The sequence below is a fragment of the Microcebus murinus genome, chromosome 17 (genome assembly GCF_040939455.1).
Source record: "Microcebus murinus isolate Inina chromosome 17, M.murinus_Inina_mat1.0, whole genome shotgun sequence".
NCBI classification, from domain to species: Eukaryota; Metazoa; Chordata; class Mammalia; order Primates; family Cheirogaleidae; genus Microcebus; species Microcebus murinus.
In genome coordinates this window covers 4,199,043-4,224,144 of record NC_134120.1, presented here as the reverse complement: position 1 = coordinate 4,224,144, position 25,102 = coordinate 4,199,043, and the positions used below count along the sequence as shown (strand labels likewise).

Below are 25,102 nucleotides of genomic sequence, written 5' to 3'. Positions count from 1 at the left end.
CTAGAAAAACTAGATCATTTGCCCTGAAGAATGGCCCATATTCTGAATTTCAGTGCTTCTTTGTGTTATGTCATTTAAAATTAACATATTCTTCTAAACTCCATATTTCCTATAAACCTCTGGTTATATCTAAGCTTCATTAAATTCTGGTTCAACTTTAAGCAAGAAACACACTGAGGTGGTTCAATGCACCAAACCAGATTTTAATAGATAAAACACATTTGATCAGTCATTTGCTTAATTTCTCAAGTAATTATACTTAATTATTACTTTAATACTAAATCTCCAAGAGAGATCTATTTATATCTAAAATAGGTTAATGCTTTTGGTTTTCCTCTATAATTTTATGTTAATGTATAAAATTACATAAATTGTATGTAAATTATAGAAATTAAAAGTCACCCAAGTTAGGTTATCCAATAACACCTAGCAGAAAAATGATATACTGAAGAATATTTTTAATTGACTTATGACTTCACAAAGCTTTGGTTTGTTGACCATTTAAGTATATTTAGGTTCTGTGAATTATTTATGATCTCATGTGCTATTTACATAGGTCTCCCTGATATTCTTTTTTATAAATTTTGAATATAAACCTAGAGGTTCCTCTCTTCGGGCTATTTATTGTATTTTAAAAATTGAAAGAATGAGTAAATAATATATTGACAGGATAGGGGGCAAAACAAACTCCTAGAAATTATTTTCACCAGTTGTATATTTCTGAGAGACAGATGAAGAAGAAATAGGGTGTGAATATAAACATATTTCAGACACAAAACACATATTCCAGAAAAGCTTTATATCAGAATACAAGTAATTTATTCCTATATGAATCTATAAGTTTTCTCTTGGTATCTCATGTAGCAGATACGATGTTTAAACATTACTACAGTTAATAGAACCTAAGGGTCCAAAACATGGGTGTTTTTTGCTTTTCTAAAATTGATTTCAACTTAGTTCTCATGCCCTTTTTCATCAAATGGAAAATAATTCAGTCTGGATACTTCAAGGTGACCCAGTCACTTCTGACAAAACATTTCTTTGAAGTAGAATTTCAGTCAAATTTAAGAACCCTTCTCATGATAGCATCTCCGTGCAGGGAAAGCTTACATAGGGTGAGGGCAGTGGTGTGTGGGTAAGTGCATTGGTACATGTGCCTAGTGTTCTCTGTAGCAGGAGAATGGCTGCCCTATGCTCTGCTCTGGACACCTATACTTGAGCTTCTGCTAATTCTGCAACTGAGAATCAAAGAAATTTATAATTAAGCTTTTCAGCAAAATAACAGAAATATGGCTTGACCTTACTTCCTTCTTTTAAGTACATTATGAGTGCATCTGATTGGCTGGTTCTAAGTCACACTGGAACCCTAGCTACAAAGGACAAAATGTCAATTTTAGATTTCCACACTCTAGTCCAGACAGGAGCATTAGGAGGAAGGTGGAGTGGAAGTTGAACACCAGTCCTCCCTATTCATTGCAGAGTTATGGGGTTGGGGAGGGGGAAGGGCTGGGGGAAGGCCTTCACTTCATTGTTTTTTTTTTTCTTTTTTCTTTTTTGCTCAAGAAACTGAAATCTAGGGCCTTCACTTCGTGACCGAGGTTGGTCTGTTGGTGGTGGTCTCTGCTTACATGGTATCTTCACAAGATGGTGTATAAGGTTTTTATTAGACACTTTTAGCTTTACCCCAGCTCCCTGTACAGAGGGTCTTCAGAAAAATAGCCACATGCCATCTTCACTCTCTCCAGAGGTATATATCAAACTCTGTTATGAGTTGAATTGTGTCTCCCCAAATCCATATGTTGAAGTCCTAACTCTAAGACCTCAGGATGTGAATAGGGTCCCTGCAGTAAGATGAGGTCATACTGGAGTGGGGCGGACCCCTAATCCAATATGACTGGTGTTCTTATAGAAAGGGACAATTTGGACACAAACACACAGAGAATGAAAATGCCAGGGAATGTGAAGATGTCCATCTACAAGCCAAGGAGAGAGGTCTGGAACAGATCCTTTATTCATGGCCCTTTAAGGAATCAACCCTGCCAACACCTTGATTTCAGACTTCTAGTCCCTCAAAACTGTGAGATAACACATTTCTGTTGCTTAAGCCTCCCAGCTTGTGGCACTTTGTTATGGCAGCCCTAGTAAACAATACAAACCCCTTCCTGATGCATGCTTTTTCACTCAGCCAAGCAATGTCAAGGGGCAATAAGTCAGCAATTACTCCTCCACTGGCCTCTGTATTCCTTCTTTGAGGGTCATGAAAACTGACTGGGTCTTCTTTTGTTACTCCCTGAAAATATAGGCAATTAGAGAAGGGTGTGCTCTGGTATGAATGTTTGCATTCCTCCAAAATTCAAGTGTTGACATCCTAACCCCCAAGATGATGCTATTAGAAAGTGGGGCCTTTGGGAGATGATTAAGTATTAGGAGGTGGAGCACTCATAAATTGGATTAGTGCTCTTATAAAAGAAGCCCAAGAAAGATCTGCCGGGACCTTAGATTTCCCAGCTTCCAGAATGGTTAGAAATAAATTTCTATTGTTTATAAGCTATCAAATTTCTGGTATTTTGTTATAGCAGCCCAAACAAACTAAGACAGGTGTCATCTTGTCCCAGTGGCATGGTAAGCCTCCAATTTGAGAAATCTTCGGATAAGAAATGAGCCCCATTCACCTATTTTCAGCATCACCCTCAAACCTAGCCCAATATTTTCTTGCAGACTTCCCACTTTTCCTAAGAATAGTCAAGGTGGGAAGAGTATTGTTCTCTGTGGCAACTTTCTATTATGTCAATTTAAGTATTCTAGAAATAGGTTTCCATGAATTCCCTTCTCCACATAGTTCTGGCTTAGGGTGGCACATAATGGAGAAAGTAGAGGTGAAGTAAGAGCCATGCTGATGCTCCAGTCTGTGTGAGGCTGCCATTGCAATGCACACTCCCTAGGCACTGCTGGCACACGTAGTCAGCATGGACCAGGAGTTGGCCGTAGCTCCTGCCACATCTCCTCCTTTAGCTTCCCTAAGTCAGGTTTGTGTGCAGCTCCTTTGCAAAGTGTACCAGCCCTTCTGTGGGCCACTGGTGCTGTCTACACTGGAGGCTTGCAGGTAGTGAGAGAACACATGGTTCTGGCTAGAGACAGACTGCTCTGTGACATCCGCATTTTCCAAAGTGGCCACAATAAGATCGCCTAACCCACACGCTCTTCTGCCAGCGACAACCCTCCTCCCACCGAGGTGTGGGTCTGTGTCCTAAGTCTCAACAGCCTGTGGCAGAGTGATGCTATGTGACTCTGAGGCTAGGTCATTAGAAACAGCTTCCACCAGGTCTCTCTGGGGACATTTGTTCTTGGAATCCCACTGCCATCCGTAAAGGATCCCTGGCACGTGAAGAGACTACCTATAGGTATTGCAGCCAACAGCTAGCATCAACCATCACAGGTGAATGAGGAAGTGACTCCAAGGTGACTCTCGCCCCAGAGTTATCTAACCACACAACATGAGAGACCCCAAGCTAAGCCAAGCCAACCCCAAGATTAATGAAAGATCATAACATAATGATTACTGCTTTTAAGCAACTAAATTTTGATGTGATTTGTTATGCCTAATAGATAACTGGATCAGTCTCTTACTTTTCCTGTGCCTGTTTACAACTCTGATCTCTCAAAACTCTCTCCATTCTCTTTTCAACTTCATTCAGTAATTGAACCTCCAGCAGGAGAGAGAAAAAACAGTTGTTTTGGTTTGTATATTATTCCAAGCAGTTTAAAAAAATTTGTCAAACTTTGAATCTCTGTCTTTGATGTGGGAAGGTGAGAAAAGAATTCCATGTCCAGCGTTTCAGATTATTGCCACACTCTTTTCCAGACATTAGGACTCAATAGATAAGTATTTTAAAAGACTATTAATACTTTCCATCAACAGATGAAAAGATAAAAAATGTGGCATATAAATACAATGGAATATTCAGCCATAAAAAGGAATGAAATTCTGATACATGCTACAACATGGATGAACCTTGAAAACATTATGCTTAGAGAAATAAGCTAGACACAAAAAGACAAATATTATATAATTCCACTTATATGAGGTACCTACAATGGGCAAGTTCATAGAGATAGAAAGTAGCATAGAGGTGACCAGGGGTTGGAAGGAAGGGGAAATAGGGAATTATTGTTTACGTAGTACAGAGTTTCTGTTTGGGATGAAGAAAAAGTTTTGGAAATAGTGCTGATGGTCATATAACACAAGTACAGTGGTGAATGTACTTAAAACCACTGAATTGTTCACTTAAAAATAGTTAAAATGATAAATTTTATATTAATCATAGTTTTTTTTTAAAAAAAGACCATAAACACTTGCCTCTCTATTTTCTGACAAAAATTTTTCTGATGACAAATTTTTTGATGACAAAAGTTTTTTTGATGAGTACTTGCTGAATTACTGGTACCAGGCACTGAGGTAGGCAATGAAAAAATAAACATGATTAAAACACAGACAGCCCCTGCCCTATAGTCAAAACCTCACTTGTTCCTGAAGGCTTAGTGTAGGTGCAGCCACCTAAACCTCCATTAATTTGATGTCTTTCACCAAGTATTTGTGAGTAACTTTGAAGGATGTAAGAATTAGTCATGGTTGTTACCCTCCAGGAATATAGTATCAACTTAGGGAGATGGAACATGTGCACTAAAAGATACAAGTGCTCATCTTGTGTTATTTTTTGTGACAAATGGGATTTAACTGATAGCAGATCCTTGGACAGTTGAAAGAAGCAGTCACACTATGCTGCTTTGATTGGTGGGGGATTCAGAGGAGCTGGGACTTTGAGGTTTTAGAGAAAGACACAACTTGATCAAAGAGAGAAGAAGGAGAGAAGAGGGAGACATCCATCTGAGCAGGACAGCAGCATGAGCATGTTTGGAGGATAGTGGGTACTCGTGTGTGTAGTTTTTATAGTTGATTCATATGACTGTAGAGTATACCTTAATCTTAAAATATTATCTTCAAAGGATTGTATCTGAAGAAGGATGCAAACCATAAGAAGTATATATATTTCCACCAGAAGGCCCATTTTTATTTTGTTTTTCTTTACCTATTCTATATATGATAGTGTCACTTTATATTTTTATTTGGAGGATATTGTATATTTTATTTCTTTTCCATTAAGGACATTATTTCATTTTTAAAATCTCTTGATATATATCCTTTCAGGAAAACAAAGTCAAGCCACCCAATTTGACCACTAAAAGAATGTTCAGGGCATCTCTGACTCAAGCCGCTTCCATAAAACCTACCTTGGCTCAAAGTCTTCTACCATGTTCAATAGCAGCAGACCACAAGGGGGAGCTTTCGGTCAGCCAGCCAAAGTCAGGCATTTTCTCAGCTCTGTCTCTCCAGCCAGAGTCTGTTCAGGACAGAAAGAAATCCCCATCTAACAAGGTACCACAAGTACATTTGGAAGCATTGAAGCCCAACAGAGAAAATACTCAAGTTCAACATACAAATCTTAGCTCTCAAAATAACATCACCCCTAAATTCATACCAGTTTTCAAAAATAGATTGTTACAGATGAACAAAAATATCTCAGCACTTGGCAACCTGAAAAGAAAACAGCATGTTGTTACAGAATCTAAATTGTCTTCACTTAAAACTAGTATGATCCAGGATGACAAACTGAATTTAGGCCCAGCTGTGAAAAAAAGATCTAATAGTAACTTTCCAATGCATGCTAAAAATTTAAACCAGAAGAGTTCCAGACTTCTGCAAGAAAAAAATGCTGAGTCCTGTGAAGATATGATAAAATTTCCCTCTTCTAATGGAAAATCAAATGTGAGTTTAAATGAAAGTAAACAACTATATAATAGTGCAGTATTTCATATGACAAATAATTTAGGGGTGATAAAAAGTACTGTTGACTTCCAAATGAATGGAAAAGACAATTTAACATGCAAATATATAACACAAATTTTAGGGAAGGGCCATGAGTCACTAAAACTGGAAAGAAAACCACACATTTTTGAATCAGATGCAGAAACAGAATATCCCCAAGTGCTACAGCAGCAATCAGCAAATCAAGCTAAAGAAGTTGATGCAAGTGATCCCAGGTTGATAGTAAACAGAACAGCCCACAGGTCTAAAAGGAAATCATGTCCGGACTCTTCAAAAACTTCAAAGAAGTATCCTCCCAATACTGTCCATAATAGACAATCCGATTCTTCTAGGAACCAGGTAAAAAAAAAATTTTGTTTTTAATCTGGGGATATTCATTGTATGCTAAACTTTTAAACCCACTAAGTAGGGATTTGAAGGATTTGCTCAAGATCATCTAGAAACATACTAATTAAGAAACACTGGGGAGGTGAGGGGCAGGGTGACAGGGCTAGGAAGAGTATACAGCAATAGTAGACTGCCTAAGGATAGAATATTCAGACAGCTCCTAGGTATATACATTTTGAGATTCTTACCCAAAGTAATAAACTTTAAATAATGTTTCAAAGGTTAATCATTAAATTTTACTCTAAAAGTGCTGTAGTGCTAGCTAAATTTAAACTCGAGCTTTAATGCTGAGTCCATAGCACTGAATTTATAAAACCATGCATCTGGAAATTACATTTTATTCCATTCTGCCATCTGTTCTTTTCTAAGAACAAACATATTGCTAAAATATCCACAAATACTTTTTTGCATAGAACTATTGGAATACTTTCAAATTCTTTAAGTACTAACTAGAAAACATTTTCTTTTCTCTTCCAAATGCTATTTTTTCCTATAACTAATAGAATTTTCAGCCTGATTTTAATTAACCAAAAGGTATTTAAGTCTGTTCCTATATAGATTATGTTGTGTTTTATGTAGTTTTTGACACCTTACATTTTAATGCACTAAGTAGATGGTTGAGGAAAAAATGTATGTGCCTTAAAAATGTTATTTGCATTTTTTGGCCAGGCGAGGTGGCTCACGCCTGTAATCCTAGCACTCTGGGAGGCCAAGGCTGACAGATTGCTCAAAGTCAGGAGTTCGAAACCAGCCTGAGCAAGAGTGAGATCCCATCTCTACTATAAATAGAAAGAAATTACTTGGCCAACTAATATGTATAGAAAGAAATTAGCCGGGCATGGTGGCGCATGCCTGTTGTCCCAGCTACTCGGGAGGCTGAGGCAGGAGGATCGCTTGAGCCCAGGAGTTTGGGGTTGCTGTGAGCTAGACTGACGCCATGGCACTCACTCTAGCCTGGGCAACAAAACAAGACTCTGTCTCAAAAATAAATAAATAAAATGTTATTTGCGTTTTTAGAAATAAATGAAATATATTCTAGATTTCATATTGTTTTAGAAGTATAGCACTTTCCCACTTTGAATTACTTAAGACCTGACACCGTTTTTAAAATTAAGAAATCATTCTATCAGCTAGAAAGAATAACATGAGAAAAATTGTAGGAATCATAGTAAGTAGTTTTCCCCCAATATAAAATTAATATATACTCCTGTAAAAAGTTTGAGTAATACAGAGCAGTTTCAAGAAAAAAGTGAAAAACTATTGTCAATTCATCTTTGCAGAAATGACCATTCTCAACATTGGATGAACACTCTTCCAGATGTCTCTCACACTCACTCCTATGAGCCTCACACTCACTCCTATGAGCGTGGAATCAGGCTCCACTTTCTGCTGTGGAGCCTCTGTTTTTCACTTGACAATTTTTTTTAATGTTTGCAGAGTGTTTTGTTGTATATGGATGTACCGCATTTAAGTAGTCCCCTATTGATTGACAACTTTTCACTGTTATAACAATGTCATGTAAGTAGTCTTGTGCAGATCTTTGCAAAATACCTATGATCTTTTATAGTAGTTTTGATAATTGAAAATATCTTTATTTTATGCTCACTATTTTTATTGAAATTTATTTCAATTCATTATTTTTGTCAAAATTTTCAAATCTCAAAGTACAGATAATAGTATGAAGAACCTCTAAGTACTTATCACCCAGATCTACCAGTAATTAATATTTTGCCATTATTGCATCTATTATTCATAGACATACATTTTTTGCTGTAATATTTTAAGGCAAAGTCAAGATATTATAAAATTTCAACCATAAACACTAAAGCATATATCTCTAACACAAGGTACAGTATTTTATAAGAAAAAAATGTGTATATATATTATATTTGGGGGTGTCTACTATATCTCTGATGGCTCACTAAATTTCACTTTTGTTTTTACATGAAAACTAGTAGGAAGCCCTGAATAAACAAACAAAAAAACTTATTTTACAGCAGAACTAGAGCTTTTATTGGAGTAGAGATTTCTGTCTCCAGTAATACTCATTAGCATCTACTATGTGCCAGGCAGTGGGTAAGCACTGTGTCTACTACTGAAATGGAAGAGACTGCCATCGCTTGAGCCCAAGGGTTGATGGTCTAGTCTCTAGCAAATCCATTCTAGGTTCCTGGCACAGGCTTAGGGATATATATGTATTGAAGTACATGTCCAGAATGACCTTGTCCATATTACAAATAATTTTTCTAATATTTGAAAAAAAGAGAAAAAGAAATAGGGCTTCTCCCTAATGAACATTATTTTGGCTTTCAAACATTTTAGATGTTTAATTTATAAAATATAATTGCTGTAATATTTAAAAGAAACAAAATGTCTTCATTAAATATTCCCCTGAAACAATCATCATATAAAAAGAATCAGTAGAGATCCAAGTATAAGTTGAACTTTTATTTTTTAAATGTAATTTACTGTTTCTACCACTTCATTAAACCATTGCAATTAAAAGCAAAAATGAAGTCTCCTGCAAAACTGTAAATATAACTCTCACTCCTGAAATTGTGTTTAGTTGATTAATTTTCTATATACCTTTACTGTAAGCACTTCTGTTTTCCAGAATTATCTATATTTCCCAATAATTCTATTTTCATAAGTACATACATTTGGTTGAGGGCCCATTTCTAGTGTGCCTTTCTCATTCTAAATCTGGTATTGTATATAACTAGTAGACCTCTGTATAGGGTAGCATGCCATTTTGTTTGAGAGGCCATGGTGAAAATATTTGTTTATGAAAATAAGGTTAATCAATATGCCTATTTGGTCACAGAGTCATCCACAGCATGCAGTCATTCCTCAAACCAGCCTTCCCTGCTGCTCTGTGCATTCCCAGGCCACCTCTGTGCTATTGCCCAGTCATTATGCCTTAGGTAGTGAAGACTTAGTTTATTACTACACTAAGCAAAATAATTAAAAAGATAAATCCACTGCTGAAGTAGTATGTAATATCTGCCAGTTCTTTATGTAAATAATCTAGAGTGCCCCTCCTCTACTCCATTAGTTTCTAAAATTTAGAATTTATAGTATTTCATTTAAATAAATGTTAACCTACATGACAAAACCTGCTATGTTAATACAGCCTATTTTCTTGTGTAAAGTAGGTTTATTTTTATCTTATGATATTTATCATAATGAAAATTAAAAATATATATATACATATATGTATGTATTATATATGTGTGATTTAATTTAGATAGGTAGATTATTGATTTAATATTTCATGTTCAGAGAATAGATTCTAGACTAAATTTCTGTGCTCAGATTCACCAGAGAAATCAATGAATATTTTGGTTCATTTTAAAGATTGCAATGTTTGAAAGCCAAGATAATTCCAAATATAATTAGGGAAAACTAAATTTTATTTTGGTGGTTTATATGCAGTGTGGACCAAAAAAAAAATCATTCTTTGCATTCCAATTGTACATTAGTTTTAGAACTCTTACAATTTTAAAACCATGAATAAATGATTTTATGTTTGTCTATATACAGAAGCTTAAGCAATCAGCAATTCCATTAAAGAAACCTGTGGAAATATGCCAAAAGTAAAGCCAAAAATCATATTTATAGCAATATAAAAATGCCTCTTATGTAACTGCTCATATATTAAGTTTTACTGTATTGGTTGCTTACTATATTTGTATTTATTTTTTTATTTATATTTTTATTATACATTCTAATAGTGTTATACATATTTTACTTTTATTTCCTGACTACTGTGGTAAAAAGGTAAAACATATGGGCGTGTGAATGATTAGCTTTTATTCGTCTTCAGTTTACTAACTAATTTTTTGCTATCTTTTTTCAAATTGCATATGATCTGGTATATGCCAAAACTGCCAATATATTGAATATTTGTTAATACTTAAGAAAGGTCAGTGCTTATAAATGTTTATGTGTGTCATGGTCCTTATGTATTGACACCTAAAATGTTCATGTTGCTGTATCCTACATAGTGTCTTATTTTAAATAACAATAATAAAGGTATTTCAAATAGATGTATTTTTCTGGGGTTTTTTTTTTGGGGGGGGCAGAGTCTCACTTTGTTGCCCAGGCTAGAGTGAGTGCCATGGCGTCAGCCTAGCTCACAGCAACCTCAAACTCCTGGGCTCAAGCAATCCTCCTGCCTCAGCCTCCCAAGTAGCTGGGACTACAGGCATGTGCCACCATGCCTGGCTAATTTTTTTCTATATGTATTAGTTGGCCAATTAATTTTTTCTATTTATAGTAGAGATGGGGTTTCACTCTTGCTCAGGCTGTTTTCGAACTCCTGACCTCGAGCAATCTTCCTGTCTCGGCCTCCCAGAGTGCTAGGATTCCAGGCGTGAGCCACCACGCCTGGCCCCAAATAGATGTATTTTTCATACATCTGAGCGGCCATAGCTAGGAATGGAAAAGCTCAGATAAATTCTTTTTTCTCTGTGGTTCTATTTCTTCACATGCATTTGCTGCTGGACCCATGTAAACTAGCTTATTAGGTCCTTAGCACTTCATAGAACTTTTATTCTCAAAAGTCTTTGATTCTTTCATTCAGTAGATATTTAGTATTTGCCGTGTGCCAGGCACTATTGTAACTACTTAGGATACATCAGTTAACACTGACCTGACATTCTGACAGGGAGAAACAGATGATAAACAAATGAGTAAATTATGTAGTGCATTAGAAAGTCGCAGGTCCAATGGGGAAAAAATAGCACAAGGGTAAGGGAGATGGTTAGGGTTGAGCAGAGACTTGAACAAGGTGAGGGAGTTGGCCACATGGCTACTGAAGCTTTCTAAGCATAGGTAACAGCCTACATGTTCAAGAAATGCCAGGAGCCCAGACTGCCTGAAGTAGGAGGAGCAGAGATGAGAGAGGTAGAGCTGGGACCTGATCACACCGGGCCTTGTGGACCACGTGGAAGGCATTGACTTCACCCTGACTGAAATGGGGTGGGGAGCACAGGAGCCACGTGGTCTGACAGGTTTCCTTCCAGCTGCCCTGTTGCAAATCGACTGGGGTGTGGGGTTGTGAGAGAAGAAACAGGAACACTAACAGGCAAAAGATGACGATGGCTGGTATCACTGGGGCAGCAGTGGAGGGGATCAAAATTGGTGATTCTGGATCTATTCTGAGGGGTAGAGCACACTGTCTTAGGGACCTGAGAGAAATGGGTTATCTAGGATGACTCCAGGGTTCGTGGCTTGTCACTTGGAAGGATGGAGTTATCAACCAAGATGAAATGGAGCAGGTTTTGGAGTTAAGAGGAGGACCGGAAACTGACCACTGGTTTCCCAGCATGAAGGCCATTGACCCTGGCGAGCAGTTTCTGTAGTGTGTGGAGGAAAAAGCCCAGCTAAGGTAGGTAGAAATAAGAGAGGAGGGGGAGGGAGTTGGACATCCTGAGTATAGACGCTCTTTTGAGAAGAGTCATTTGCGGACTTTTCTAAATCCTTGTCTTCCTCTTCCCCTAAACAATGTTGTTCTTTGATTATCCCCTTCTGGAAACACTGTTCTCCCCGTGGCCTCTATAATCTCATATCTCTGGATGCATATTTTGCAGTCTCCTTTCCTGACTGGCATTGAGTACCCAAGGGACCATGTGGGATGAGCACATTTGGAACGCAGGAGGAAAGGGAAGAAGACATTCCAAACAGGAGCAATAAAATGAGCAAAGGCTGAAGTCGTACACATGTTTGGGGAACAGTGGACACCGACTGTGGTGTGGTTAGCGTGGGCCTCATGTGGGGACCAGGGTGACTGCAGATGAAGCTGAAAGGTCATCCCGGGCCAGGGCGTGAGATCATCTGGAGACTCTCAGAGAGCTAATCTGGGAATTGTGCATGCTGGAGTGGTAGAGTCAGAGATGTGCCAAGGAAAAAACTAAGAATAATTATAAAACCTTAATAGTTGAATCCTTTATTTAAAAAGAAAATACAATGCTACTGCTTTAGCCAATAGTGTTTCATCATAGTGGCAATTAATGAGCTTACTACAACTGAGATGTACTAGAATTCTTTCTACTTTGAAAAACTAACAAAAATATATAAGCGGAGTGAATGCACTACCTTTGGGAATTTTTTTAATGATAATTTGTAGTTAGGAAATAGAGTTTATATTAATATAATTTGTAGGTATGGGTCTAGGTCCTGAATATTTTTATTTTTATTATACAAAAGATTTTAAAATTTTTAAAGTTGCTTTTCACGTTCACAAAAGAAGAGCTTTTTGATAAGTGTTGCTATTTATACCAAATCCTGAAAAAAGTATAATAGTATGTGGTATGTATTATATTTTATAATTAAAAGGGTACCTTCACAACTATTTTCCATTTGATTTCCTGATAATATGATGAGATTATTATTTCTATTTATGAGACTAGAAATATGATGTTGAGAGAATTTATAAGATTTGCACGAAGTCATACAACTAATTAAGCGACAATGCTAAGGCTGGGACCCAGGTTTCCAGACTCTTGGTTTTTACTTTTAGACAGTTTGGCCTCCTGCCCTACTAGAAGGATGATATTCACAAAAAAAGTTAGCCTCCCCTGAGCCAAGAGAAAGAACAATCCATCCTCGAATGTAGGGAGCTACAAGGCAGTTCTAAAGATGTAATTTTGAGCCACCCTACAGATTTTGTAACTTCACTTCTGTTCTTCCTCCTCCTCTGGTGAGAATGGGCAAAAAAAAAATCAGAGTTCTCATAAACCATGCTGATTGATTGATTTTGATTGATTGATTGATTGAGACAAGGTGTCTCTCAGTCACCTGGGCTAGAGTGCAGTGGCATCATCATAACTCACTGCAACCTCAAACTCCTGGGTTTAAGCAATCCTGCCTCAGCCTCCCAAGTAGCTGGGACTGTAAGGCACAAGCCACCACACCTGGCTAATTTTTTCTATTTTTTTATAGAGACAGGATCTCTCTCTTGCTCAGTCTGGTCTCAAATTCCTGGCCTCAAGCAATCCTCCTGCCTCAGTCTACCAAAGTGCTAGGATTACAGGTGTGAACCACCATGCTTAGCCCATAATCCAGAGTTTAATTAACTTCCAGTGCTTTCCCTCTAGAGAAAATTAAGTTCTGTCCAGCCAACAAATGGTCTATTTAACATAAAAATGAAAAGAAAGGGTGAAAAATGGAAGGGAGACCTGGCAAGCGTGGAGCCTCTTGACTGTAGCTGAGGAGCAGGGCCTCCTCGCCTCAGTGAGCTCATTTCTTGTCTCCCTGGATTGGGGGGAATCCTCTGTTTGTTATTGATAAGTTCTGGTTTTTTGGACAGCTGCTTTGCAGGGGAGATATCTAGCATGATTCCAGTGAAATGTATTTCCTTTTTTGGAAATACAGAAAGTGAAACAAATGATTTATCTTCTAGATCCATTATCTATATAATTCTATTAATAAGAAGGAACTTCTCCTTTTTTTTTTTTTTTTTTTTTTCCGAGACAGAGTCTCGCTTTGTTGCCCAGGATAGAGTGAGTGCCGTGGCATCAGCCTAGCTCACAGCATCCTCAAACTCCTGGGCTCAAGCAATCCTTCTGCCTCAGCCTCCTGAGTAGCTGGGACTACAGGCATGTGCCACCATGCCCGGCTAATTTTTTCTATATATATTAGTTGGCCAATTAATTTCTTTCTATTTATAGTAGAGACGGGAGGGGGGGCAGGGGAGGGTCTCACTCTTGCTCAGGCTGGTCTCGAACTCCTGACCTCAAGCAATCTGCCTGCCTTGGCCTCCCACAGTGCTAGGATTATAGGCGTGAGCCATCGCGCCTGGCTGGAACCTCTCCTTTAAAGGAAGAAATCACTTTGTATAACTGGTAAGACTTTGAAATGCTTCCCTGAGATAGTATTTCAAGTTTTAAACTTCTGAATGAATTAAAAAGTTCTAGAAATAAGCAAAATTCTCAGAAAATGTGGTTCCCACCTAGTATACCCACAGCTTACTAGAACTACTAGTAGATGATAAGCCTTCATTTGACCTGCTATAACCTGAAATTGAATGATCTAATCACACTAGGCCATTAGAGAAGTTTTAATTGGAAATGGTTAGTGAAACGAAAGTGAATTGAACTGTAATCCTACACCTGCATACAGTTGTCTTATATGATTTAAATGACTTATATAACTTCTACTTTCTGGTTCTCCTTTTTAAAAATCAACTCGTGAGTTCTGAAAAAAAATAGTATACTCTCTGTTTCCAATTTAGTTTAATTCAGTACTTATCCACATAACAAGGATGCTAAGAGATAGGCCTAAGGAAAAGAAGGGAGAAGGTTTCATGATGGAGCTATTTGTGACCAACATGAATCTAAGGTATTATTATATTATTTTATATTTTTCAGGATTGACTATAAAGTACAAGAGCACATCAGAAAACTATTATTAATTTGGAAAGCAAATGTAAGTAATTATACTGTGCAATAGGAAGAGCTATTAAGAAATAGCCAGGACCTGGCATATCTTATAAGCTTTAAAGGGAGGGGAGGGAAATGTCCCCTACTTCCAAAAAATAAATGACCCACAGAAGCAAGAGACAGTCACCTAAAATATCAATTGTTTGAGAATGGACAGGGAAACAGAATTCACAGCTATAGTCAATATTGCACATGGGGAGGGGAGAATGGATAGGAAGAGGAACTTGCTCAGTGTCTTAGGGGCACTGTTGGGGTTTCCAAGATGGTTCCCAAAGAGTCCTCTGCTGTTCATGGCCTGTGTTATTTCTCCCCACAGCCAAGCCACCCTCAAGTTCCTGACCCACAGAAACTGCAAGAGGTAAGTATTCATGGCCATTTTAAGCCACTCAGTGTGTTGGGGTTAATTTGTTACATGGCAATAGATAACTAAGACAACAGTACAGTGTAGAAACAAGGGCAATTAGGGGTTGCAAGCAAAATTGCTAGGTAAGCACCTGAGAACATTAATACAAGAAACATGAGAAAATGTCTGTGCAAATTAGATGGGGCTCACCCTCACTCTACCTTTGTGTGAGAGAACAAAGCTCTGAAGCTTTACCACAGGAGCAGATTCCCCAGGAAGTCTGGGGAGATCTGTATTTTCACCACGTCTACCACTCCGTGGGAAACACTGATCTATTATCTTATACAATATAGATGACACTATGCCAAGTCTTCTCTCCCTAGAAAACTCCTGTCTGTATTTCTTATAGACACTAGTTCCTTCAAGAAGCCTGACTTAACCTAAACCAGGGTTAAGTGCCCCATCCCTTTCATGGGACTTTTCTGTTTGAAATTGCCCTTTTACATCTCTCTGGGCCCCACTGGGCTCTAGAGCCCCTCCTGGGAGGGAGAGGCCACGTGGCATTGCCACAGCCGGCAGCCTCAGGAACAATCCTTGTCTATAAGTGACCTGCCTGCAACTAGTTCAGCTGGCCAGTGACATACAGAGCAGGCTCGGGCCTTCCAACACTTAGTGCAGCATTCTCTCTCCTAAGCCACAGAGGGTCACTATTTTCAAGGAGTGTTTAAAAATGTGTGCTCTAAAGGAAGGATGCAGAGGACATTTGCATGGTAATTTTCATGGGTGTCAGTAGTCTCTACATATGTACTCCTTCAGAATCCTTTCTTCAGATTAGTTCTCCGTCTCTCCTGCCCTTCACATTCCCATGCACACTTGCTCCCTTTAGGAGCATTTCTTATTCACTCAGGGGCGAATGAGGATTTGGGGGTAGTGCATGGAGCTTATATATTTGAAAAAGCCCCTCAAGAAGCTAGTTGTGTAGGAAGGGAGTTCCTCCTCCTTATCCTGTTTCCCTTGAGAATCACCCTTAATTGGTTTGGGCCAGTTCCCAGACATCTTCCCAGCTTACAGTACTGAGAAGAAAAAGTGTAAACTTCTCTAAGTTATCTGCAGAAAGGCCTGACCCTCAGAGATCATGACCAAGGATCCCCAAATCTGTTGGGTGGTAACGTATTTCCCTGCCAATCTCCCAGTTCCCCCGGCTGAGCAGTGGGTAGGCAGGTGGGGAGGGCAGAAGGCTGGCAGGGCCCTCCCCAAACATGCAGCCCATGTGTGTGATGTACCATCTCAGATACCCCCAGGAAAGTCGGTCAACTTGCTGGGGCACCCAGTGTAAATGGCAGCTAATGATTATGACCTAGATTTTTACAGCATATCTATAAAACAAAGAACTTTTATATGTTAGAAAATTGAACAAGCTCTCTGTTTCCCAGAGCAATAAATTCAGCCTTTTTTCTCATAAGAACTAGTTTTAGTACTTTATAAACCAAAGTAAGCCACACTAAGTATGAGGCTGCTGAGATGAAACAAAGGAAAGTATTTTTAGTCATGTTTCTCTTTAACCAGATTTACCACATTTCATTACTTTACTGCCTACTATTGCTCTGTGGTCCCTAAGGAAATAACTAGATGGAACTGAGAATAAAAACAACATAAAGTAGGATATTCAATACCCCAGGTTGCATATACCCAGTCGGGTCACACAGTGATTAAATTTAGCTCTACTTAACCTGATTTCAAGTGCAGTTCAATTGTGGGGCTATGAGACACAGAATGCTTGCTCTATGTTATCAGAAAATATTTATTTTGAAACATATGGTTTTGAGTTCCCCTGCCATATAGGAACATTAACACACAACAGGCAGGTTCTACTTTCAGAGATCACTGAATATTGCATTTGTACTACCAACTTGACAAAGATTTTATTTGGCCAAGGAGAACATTAACCAGAATTCCTTGCTGCTCATGTGCCCACACACGTGTGCACATGTACACATATACCCTACCTGGAGCATCTCTGTTGTGTCCAAGAAAGGACATAGAGTGAACCATGTGGCAGCTCCATTTAGATTTAGTCCCCCAAACTTTGCCAACCTTGAATGTATTGTCACGTTTCATTGTCATGTTGTTTCAAAGAGGTCCCAAATCATGGTGAATCTGTGTAGACTGAAAGTAAGAATTTTCAGACATTGAAAATTGATTATATAACAAGGCTGTGTAATTTCTTCCTGGGAAAAGTGGGGGGGGGGATTTCCAAATCAACTTGGTTCACTTTTGCCTGAACTGGTTTTAATTAACTGGTGATACTGCTAGAAATTTTGGAGACAGACCAGATGTCCCCTCAAGATTCCTTCAAACTTCCCTGCTGTTACTGCGTCACAGAATGTTAGAAAGAGATCTTCCCCAGCACGAGCCTACTTCTTTCACTTGACCCTGAGGGAATCGAAATATGAGGACTATACACCACTTACACTCATATAATGATTAGGAGAAAAAAATCATTATGCTGCTTTATAGCCCCATCTTTGTTTTAAAAAAAAAACACCTATTTACTATTAAGAATATCATGGATTCAAGAGAGTTTATATAGTAGTATGTACAATTTAAAGGATATAGTAATGAAACCAAGACCTTCCTCTACCACCTACGTTAAGAGACAGAAACACCAGAACTTCAGAAGCTTCTTAAGGGTCCCTTCCTGATGTCATTCCATTCCAGAAGTAACTGCTCTCTTGAAAATTTTGTTAATCATTCTCTTGCTTGTCTTTACAGTTTTACCACTTATGTATATACCCCTATTCAATATATCTAAATATCATATAAATTGACTCGATATCATATGTATTCTTCTGTGACTTTTCTCTTTCATTCGACATTATGTTTTGAGGTTCAACCATGTTGATGCCCTAGTTGTATTAATCGTTTATTCATTGCCCTTTGGATATACTATCCCATTTATGAATCTACTATAATTTATCTCTTCTATTGTTGGGGGACTTTAGATTGTTTCTAGTTGGCATTTTTCTTTGTTTCAATTTATTTTGCATGTGATTTGCATGTGTGCCAGTTGTTCTGGACTCAGGAGTTGGTATGGGAAGGGAGAGCCACCTTCAAACTGAAGTGACTTTTGAGCTGGGTGCTGAATGGTGAGAAGGAAGCAGCCGTGTGAAGACTGGAGGCAGAGTGTTCCAGACAGAGGAGCACAACGCCAAATGCAAAGGCTGCAGGGTGAGAAAGCCTCGAGTGCTAGAGGAAGAGCAAGAAGGCCCAAGTGGCCGGAACATTGAGAGCCCACAGGATAGCTATAAAAGATGAGATCTAAAAGGCAGGCAGAAACCAGGTCCTGTAGGCATCGTGTCAAGGGTGGAAGCAGTGAGAGACCAGCACGGGCTACTCTGAGTGATGTGCAGAGAATGGATCACATATCACACGATCACATATCTTGTGATCACATATCACAAGACAGGAAGCAGAGGGCAGATAGCAGGCTGGTGATGTGATGCAATGATGGCTTCGATAAGGAAAGAGGCACTGGAGATGGAGAGATGTGAAAGAATCCAGAAATATTTTGGAGACAGAGACATGAATTTGCTGCTGGGTTGGACAGGAAGGGTGAGGAAAAGAGAGCAATCAAGCTTGAGTCCAAGCAACTAGTAGTAGTGGTAGTGACTAGCGATGTGGAATGCCAGGGGAAAGACAAGAGGTGTTTAGGGGATATGAGGAAAAATTAGATTTTTGTTTTAGCAGCGTTAGGTTTGAGAGGCTTAGTAAATATCCAGAGAGAGTAGCTGGCGGGCAGCGAGGTCTGTGAATCCAGAAGGCCTGGCCTGAAAAATAGGTTTGGAGTCTTCAGCATATCATTGGCAGTTAAAGCATGGGAGAGAACTAAGATTACCCAGAGCAAGAATAGAAAAGAAGAGGTCCAGGAGCGAACCCTAAGGAACTCCCAACATTTTTTGGACAAGCTGGGAAAGAAGAGCCAGCAAAGGATATGGAGGTATGAGGCAAACCAGTAAGGGTGGGGTAAAGGGAGCCGGGAGATGAGACTGTTTCTGGAAGGAGGGTGTGCTCACCCCGGTGTGGCCAATAGGCCTGACAGGAGAGTACAGAGCCACAGACTTGACCAGCAGCAGTCGACGGTAACCTTCGAGAAAGTAGTTTCAATTGAGGGGCAGGGAAGGTACCTGGCCATTGTGGGTGCAAATGAAATACTAGGTAAGGAAGGGGGCTGTAACCAAGATTTGATCTTTCCATAAGCTTAGCAGTCAAGGGAGCCAGAGAAATCAGGATGGAGCTGGAGAGGAATGCAAGGTGAGAGGAAGGCTCTAGTCAGTTTAAGATGGAAGCTGCTAGAGAAGGCGTGCGTGCTGGTGGGAAGAATTTGCCAGAGAAGGAAACATGATGGAGCAGGAGAGAAAGTGCCTAACTGCAGGGATATTGTCCTTGAGAAAGCCAGACATGATCCAGAACACAAGAGTTGACCTGTAATTCAAGCAGAGAAACCCACACAGAATTTATAATAGTAAAAAATTGGGAATAATCTGTGTTCAACAAGAGGAAAGTAGTTTTTAAAAAGTTATAACATATCCACAAAATGGAAAGTTATAAAAATCACTTTTTGGGGGTTATGATATATGTAGAAAAAAGTAATATACAAAAAAATTTTTGAAAAAGAAAATATACACCTATAGGTACATGTACAGAAACTTATGAAAAGAAATGCATCAAGACATTACCAGGCCATGCGTGGGCTCGCGCCTGTAATCCTAGCACTTTGGGAGGCCAAGACGGGAGGATTGCTTGAGTTCAGGAGTTCAAGACCAGCCTGAGCAAGAGCGAGACCCTGTCTCTACTATAAATAGAAAGAAATTAGCCGAACAACTAAAAAAAAAAAAAACAGAAAAAATTAGCCTGGCATGGTGGCGCATGCCTGTAGTCCCAGCTACTCAGAAGGCTGAGGCAGGAGGATTGCTTGAGACCAGGAGTCTGAGGTTGCTGTGAGCTAGGCTGACGCCACGGCACTCTAGCCCAGGCAACAAAGTGAGACGCTGTCTCAAAAAAAAAAAAAAAAAAAAAAAAAAAGACATTACCAGTGGTTATTTTGTGTATTATTTTGGTGACTCATTTCTTTTATATACTTTTTATGTCCAAATTGTCCATAATGAACATGAATCATTTGTATAATCAGGAAAAAGACAATTCATGTAATTATTTTTAAAATAGATGGAGCAAGGCACAGTATTTTCTCTTTAAGCCCCAGATAGCTATTTCCTTTTGTTTGATATATGCAGAAATATCACAGAAGTGATAGTGTTTAAATTTAAATTAAATCCCCTTTGGCTTTCCCTGTTTATTCTTACCTCATCTATTTTGAAGCCTTTGTGGCTAAGGCATGTTTCAGTCAGACATGTTGCCACACCATGGCTTGTGCTCTTCCTAGGGCACTAGGTAATCACCCCGATCCTTTTGAACACGTGAAGTTAAAAGCTAAAATAATCCTACCAGAAAAGCATAATAGGAACATGCCAGATAACTTCACCTCGGTACCCTTCATGTTAGGAAGATGGCTAAATGAGAGGGCTTTCTAGCCGTACAGAGGATCCCAATAACACATTTAATTGATGAATTGCTGTTTTAAGTAATTAAAGCCACAAAAGCAGATCAGTTTTCTCAATGGTGAATATTTAAAATTACTGCTGGAGCCAGGGTAAGTATAAGCTTCTCAGGAACCACATGGTTCCCTAAACAGAATTCAAGGCTGTTATTAAGAGAGTAGAGCATTTGGATGCTGGGAGATGACCAATGTTGACAGCAAGCTATGATCCAGAAATCCTGACCTTATAACAAACTTAGGGGTCATATTTCCACTAACGTAGGCTTTCATTCCTTTGTTAAATATTTATTAAGCTCCCATGAAGCGCCAGGAACTGCCAGGGACAAGATATACAATCAGGTATAAAAACCCAGTCATTGCTCCCGCAATCCAGTGGAGAAGATAGACAGTTAAACAAGTCATGTTGATATGATAAGTGCTGCCACAAAGGAAGTACAATGAACTATTACAGAAGTATGTAGCAGGATAGAGACTTCCAGAAAATGGGCTGGGAGTGGTGGCTCACGCCTGTAATCCTAGCACTCTGGGAGGCAGAGGCAAGAGGATTGTTTGAGCTCAGGAGTTTGAGGCCAGCCTGAGCAAGAGGAAGACCCCGTTTCTACTAAAAAAATTAAAAAAATAAAAAGACTTCCAGAAAAAAGAGAAATTTAAGTTAAGATATTTCCATGCATGGGAATTAACAATGTGACTTGGAAATAAAAGAGTGGTCCAGGCAGAGAAAAATGTGTGTGAGAAGACCCAGAGGAGAGCATGATAGCTTTAAGGAATTAAAGAAGGTCAGTAAAGCTGGAGTTCAAGGAGGAAGGAATGGTGAGAGTTGCAGCTGAAAAGAAGAGACTAGAGATTTGAGCTTGGAGGACAGAAAACAGGGGGTCCATTAGGAGATTGTGGCAGCATGATGGAGAGAAGGAAACTGACTAAGAATTATTTAGGAAGTAGAATTGACAGGACACAGCATTAACTGGATATGGTAGAAGCTTAGATGACTGACATTAGCCCCTTTTTTTTGGCTAATGTAAGCATGAAATGTTATAAATGTTCCTTAAATTATTGCTTCAGCTGTATCTCATAATTTTTAAATTATGTATTTTCATTTTCATTCAGCTTAAAATACTTTATGATTTCTATTTAGAAGCTTATTAATTCCCAAATATTTGTGGCTTTTCCATATGCCTTTCTATGATTGCTTTCTAGTTTTATTCCACTGTAGTTATTTATTTTAAATTTATGAAAACTCATAGTACAGCATATGATCTGTCTTGATGAATGTTTTATGTGCATTTATGAAAAATATGTACTATTGCTGTTGTTGAGTGAAACATTCTATAAATGTCAATAAGGTCAATTTGATTAATACTGTGTTCAAGTCTGTTGTATCTTTACTGATTTTTCTATTTGTTCTATAAATTATTCAGAGAGGAGTCCCAAAATCTCTAACTATAAATGTAGACTTTTTATTTCTCCCATTAGTTCTATTGGTTTTTGTTTCACTTTGAAGGTCTCTTATTAAGTACATTTATATTCAAGATTGTTAGGTCTTCTTGAAGATTGATCCATCATAAAATGACACCCATATCCCTGATACTACTATTTATTGTTCTGAAGCATATTTGGATATAGCCACTCCAGCTTTCTTTTGAATATTGTTTTCTGGATATATTCTTTTTTCATCTTTTACTTTTAGCCTATTTGTATCTTTATATTTCAGTGAATTTCTTGTAGATGGCATGTAGTTAGATATTACTTCATTTTTTAATCCAATCCAACAAGTTCTGCCTTTTACTTGAAGTGTTTAGATAATTTACTTTTAATTAATTATTTATTATTAATATTAAATAGTATGGTTTGATTTAAATCTGGCATCTGTTTGTTTTATATTTGCCCCAACTGTTCCTATTTCCTTTCTTCCTCTTTTCCTGCTTTGTTTAGTATTAATTTTTAGGATCTCCCTTTATCTCCACTATTATAGCTATACCTCTTTGTTTTATTTTCATAGCTTATATTATATTAAAAATCATATCTAATTGTTTCAGTGGTTGCTCCAGGGTTTTCAATATACATTTTTAACTTATCACAGTCTACCTTCACATATAGAGTGACAACCTTACAACAGTATATATTTCTGTCTCCCATTCTTTGTTCTATGATTCTCATACATTTGACTTCTGTGTCATAAATCTCACAATACATTTTTATTACTTTTACTTTAGATCATCTATTTTAAAGAGATTTAAAATGAGAAATCATTCATATTACAGCTCCTCCCAATTATTCTTTCATCAGAAGTGTTCTTGTCTGGCATTATGGATTTCCGCTTTATATTTGTACAGATTTGTGTTTTAAAAGATTCAACGGGCTCCTGTGCAGATTCCTGGAGCATCTGTGTAGCCCCTTGTCTTGGGAACTCTACCTCACAGATCCCAGCAGTCTCTGATCTTGTAGGGCAGAAGAAGGGCAGAGGAATTTGTAGGACAGAGGAAGGGCAGAGGAATTTTTCCAATTGTCGGGAATTTTCTTGGGTGGGGCAATGAGCTAACCGCAAACTTTTGCTTCTGGACATTGCTTGCTTGCTGCACCGCTGTATGGGGAATTATGGGATGAGGTCATTGAAGCACAGCCGAGTGGCCCATCAGGCAATAGAGGGCAACCAACCCGCCAATTATTTCAAAAGGCAATAGTGGGCAACCAATCATTTTAAAGGTCAACGCATGATCCATGCGTAGTCAGCTTGTGCGCAGCTTGTGCACCATGGGGATAAAAGGCATGCCGTTGTTCTGGTCGGGGTCCTTGCCTGCGAGAGTGGCCACTGCATTGGTGCTCTGGGGCTTGGACCCTGGCTAGCCAGAAAATAAACCTCCTCTTGTGTGATTGCATCCTCGATGTCTCTGCTTTTCTGTCCGGTGGGGCTGTGGAAGGTCAGTCCCTAACAATCTCTGTATCCTCAACCCTGTGAAGTTGCCCGACTTTGTTGGGGTTTTCCCTTCCTGAACTGCATGCAGCCCAGGACTTGCCTCCAGACAGACAGGCCAGGTGAGGGTAGAGCCCACCTGGCTTGTTTCCCTTTTCTCAGGAATCACTGTCTTGTTTTGCCCTACATCCAAATAGTTGTTTTCTATATTTTATCCTTTTTTATAGTTGCTTACAGAAGGAAGGAAATTGCAGGCTGTCCCACTCCCTCATGGACAGAAACGTGTACCCTGATTAATGGGATCTGGAGACCATGTAAAGGCAAGGAGTCGTGGATGGTTTTGAAGTACTGGCATGTGCAAGCAGGTAGATGGTGGTGCCATTCATGGAGAGAAAACTTCAGGGGATAAACGGGTTGGAGGTGGGTATGAAAGAGCCTGATGTGTTTGCTTTTGCTTATGTTGGACTGAGTTGCACGCACGTCATTAAAGTAAAGAAGTGAGTAAGGAATGGAGGCTATAGACAGTTCCCTCACACTCCTCCACTTCAGTCTCTTCACTCCACTCTGCTGCCTCACGGGGACACAGTTGCTATGGGCTGGGGACCTTTTCCCAGGGCAATCCCCAGTGGATATATCCACTTATTTTGGAAGAAAAATGTATTCATGAGAATGAATTGGCATAATCCTGCCCTATGGTCCCCCAAAATATTAAAGTTCATGGCCCAGCACTGGTATACTTCCCAAAGTCTGGATTATTCCATTTTTAAATAACACAACACACAAAACACCAATAATCCAGTACAGGTTGCACTGCCCCAAGCCCAGTTGATTCCTTCCCTTTTTTCTTTTTTTTTTTCTCGCCTGATCTTACCTTACTTTCTTTCCTTTTTCCTCTTTCTCTTTTTCAATGGTCTCCAGCACAAAGAAGTGCAGAGAAGGCCAGGCCTGCGAAGGTTTCCTACAGTCTGGGGATCCTTTCTGGGGGCTGCCTGTGAGGGGCTGTGCCCCAACCCCACAAAAATAAGCCATAAAATATTGGCACACTGTGGTCTAAATCCATATTTGGGTGAGAAAATAATTCTAAAAAATTACTCCAAAGAATCACAATGTGCAAAAATGTAACCTGACCACAATAATTACAACCTTGACATTATTATGCAGAGGAGTTTAAACTCCTTGGAGCCAAAGCCACATGATGTCACCTTCCCAGAAGAGGGTCATTCCCCAAGGGGTGGTTTCCCAGAAAAAGATAGTCTCGGCCTCAAAAACAAAGTCAAGCTCCCATCCCTGAACAGGCAGGAAATTGCAGAAACTTTAAAATTATAACTTTTTAAATTCTCTCTTCATAAGGATGTGTGTGTAAGATCTTGGGATCTGCTATCAGCCAGGGTCATTGTGTTTTCTTTCTGTTGTTCAGCAAGGAAGAGACTCACGTATTGGGCTGGGAATGTGAACTAGAAAATGTGAACTCTGCTTTGTTTTCTATAAGTAGTTACAGCATAAAAATAGCCCGTGAATCCCC

At 38.9% G+C, this 25,102-nt stretch overlaps 1 protein-coding gene across 1 annotated transcript in view; it reads left to right on the top strand.

The window, feature by feature from the left end:
• Positions 1–23,106, top strand: part of C17H18orf63 (chromosome 17 C18orf63 homolog) — a 50,252-nt gene extending 27,146 nt beyond the window's left edge. Inside the window, exons 11-15 of the mRNA XM_075993741.1 lie at positions 5,207–6,223; positions 14,508–14,614; positions 15,032–15,073; positions 19,149–19,273; positions 23,003–23,106. Of these exons, the coding sequence (XP_075849856.1) occupies positions 5,207–6,223; positions 14,508–14,614; positions 15,032–15,073; positions 19,149–19,273; positions 23,003–23,106 (1,395 nt within the window). The remainder of the gene's footprint in view (positions 1–5,206; positions 6,224–14,507; positions 14,615–15,031; positions 15,074–19,148; positions 19,274–23,002) is intronic.
• The last annotated feature ends 1,996 nt before the right edge of the window (positions 23,107–25,102 follow it).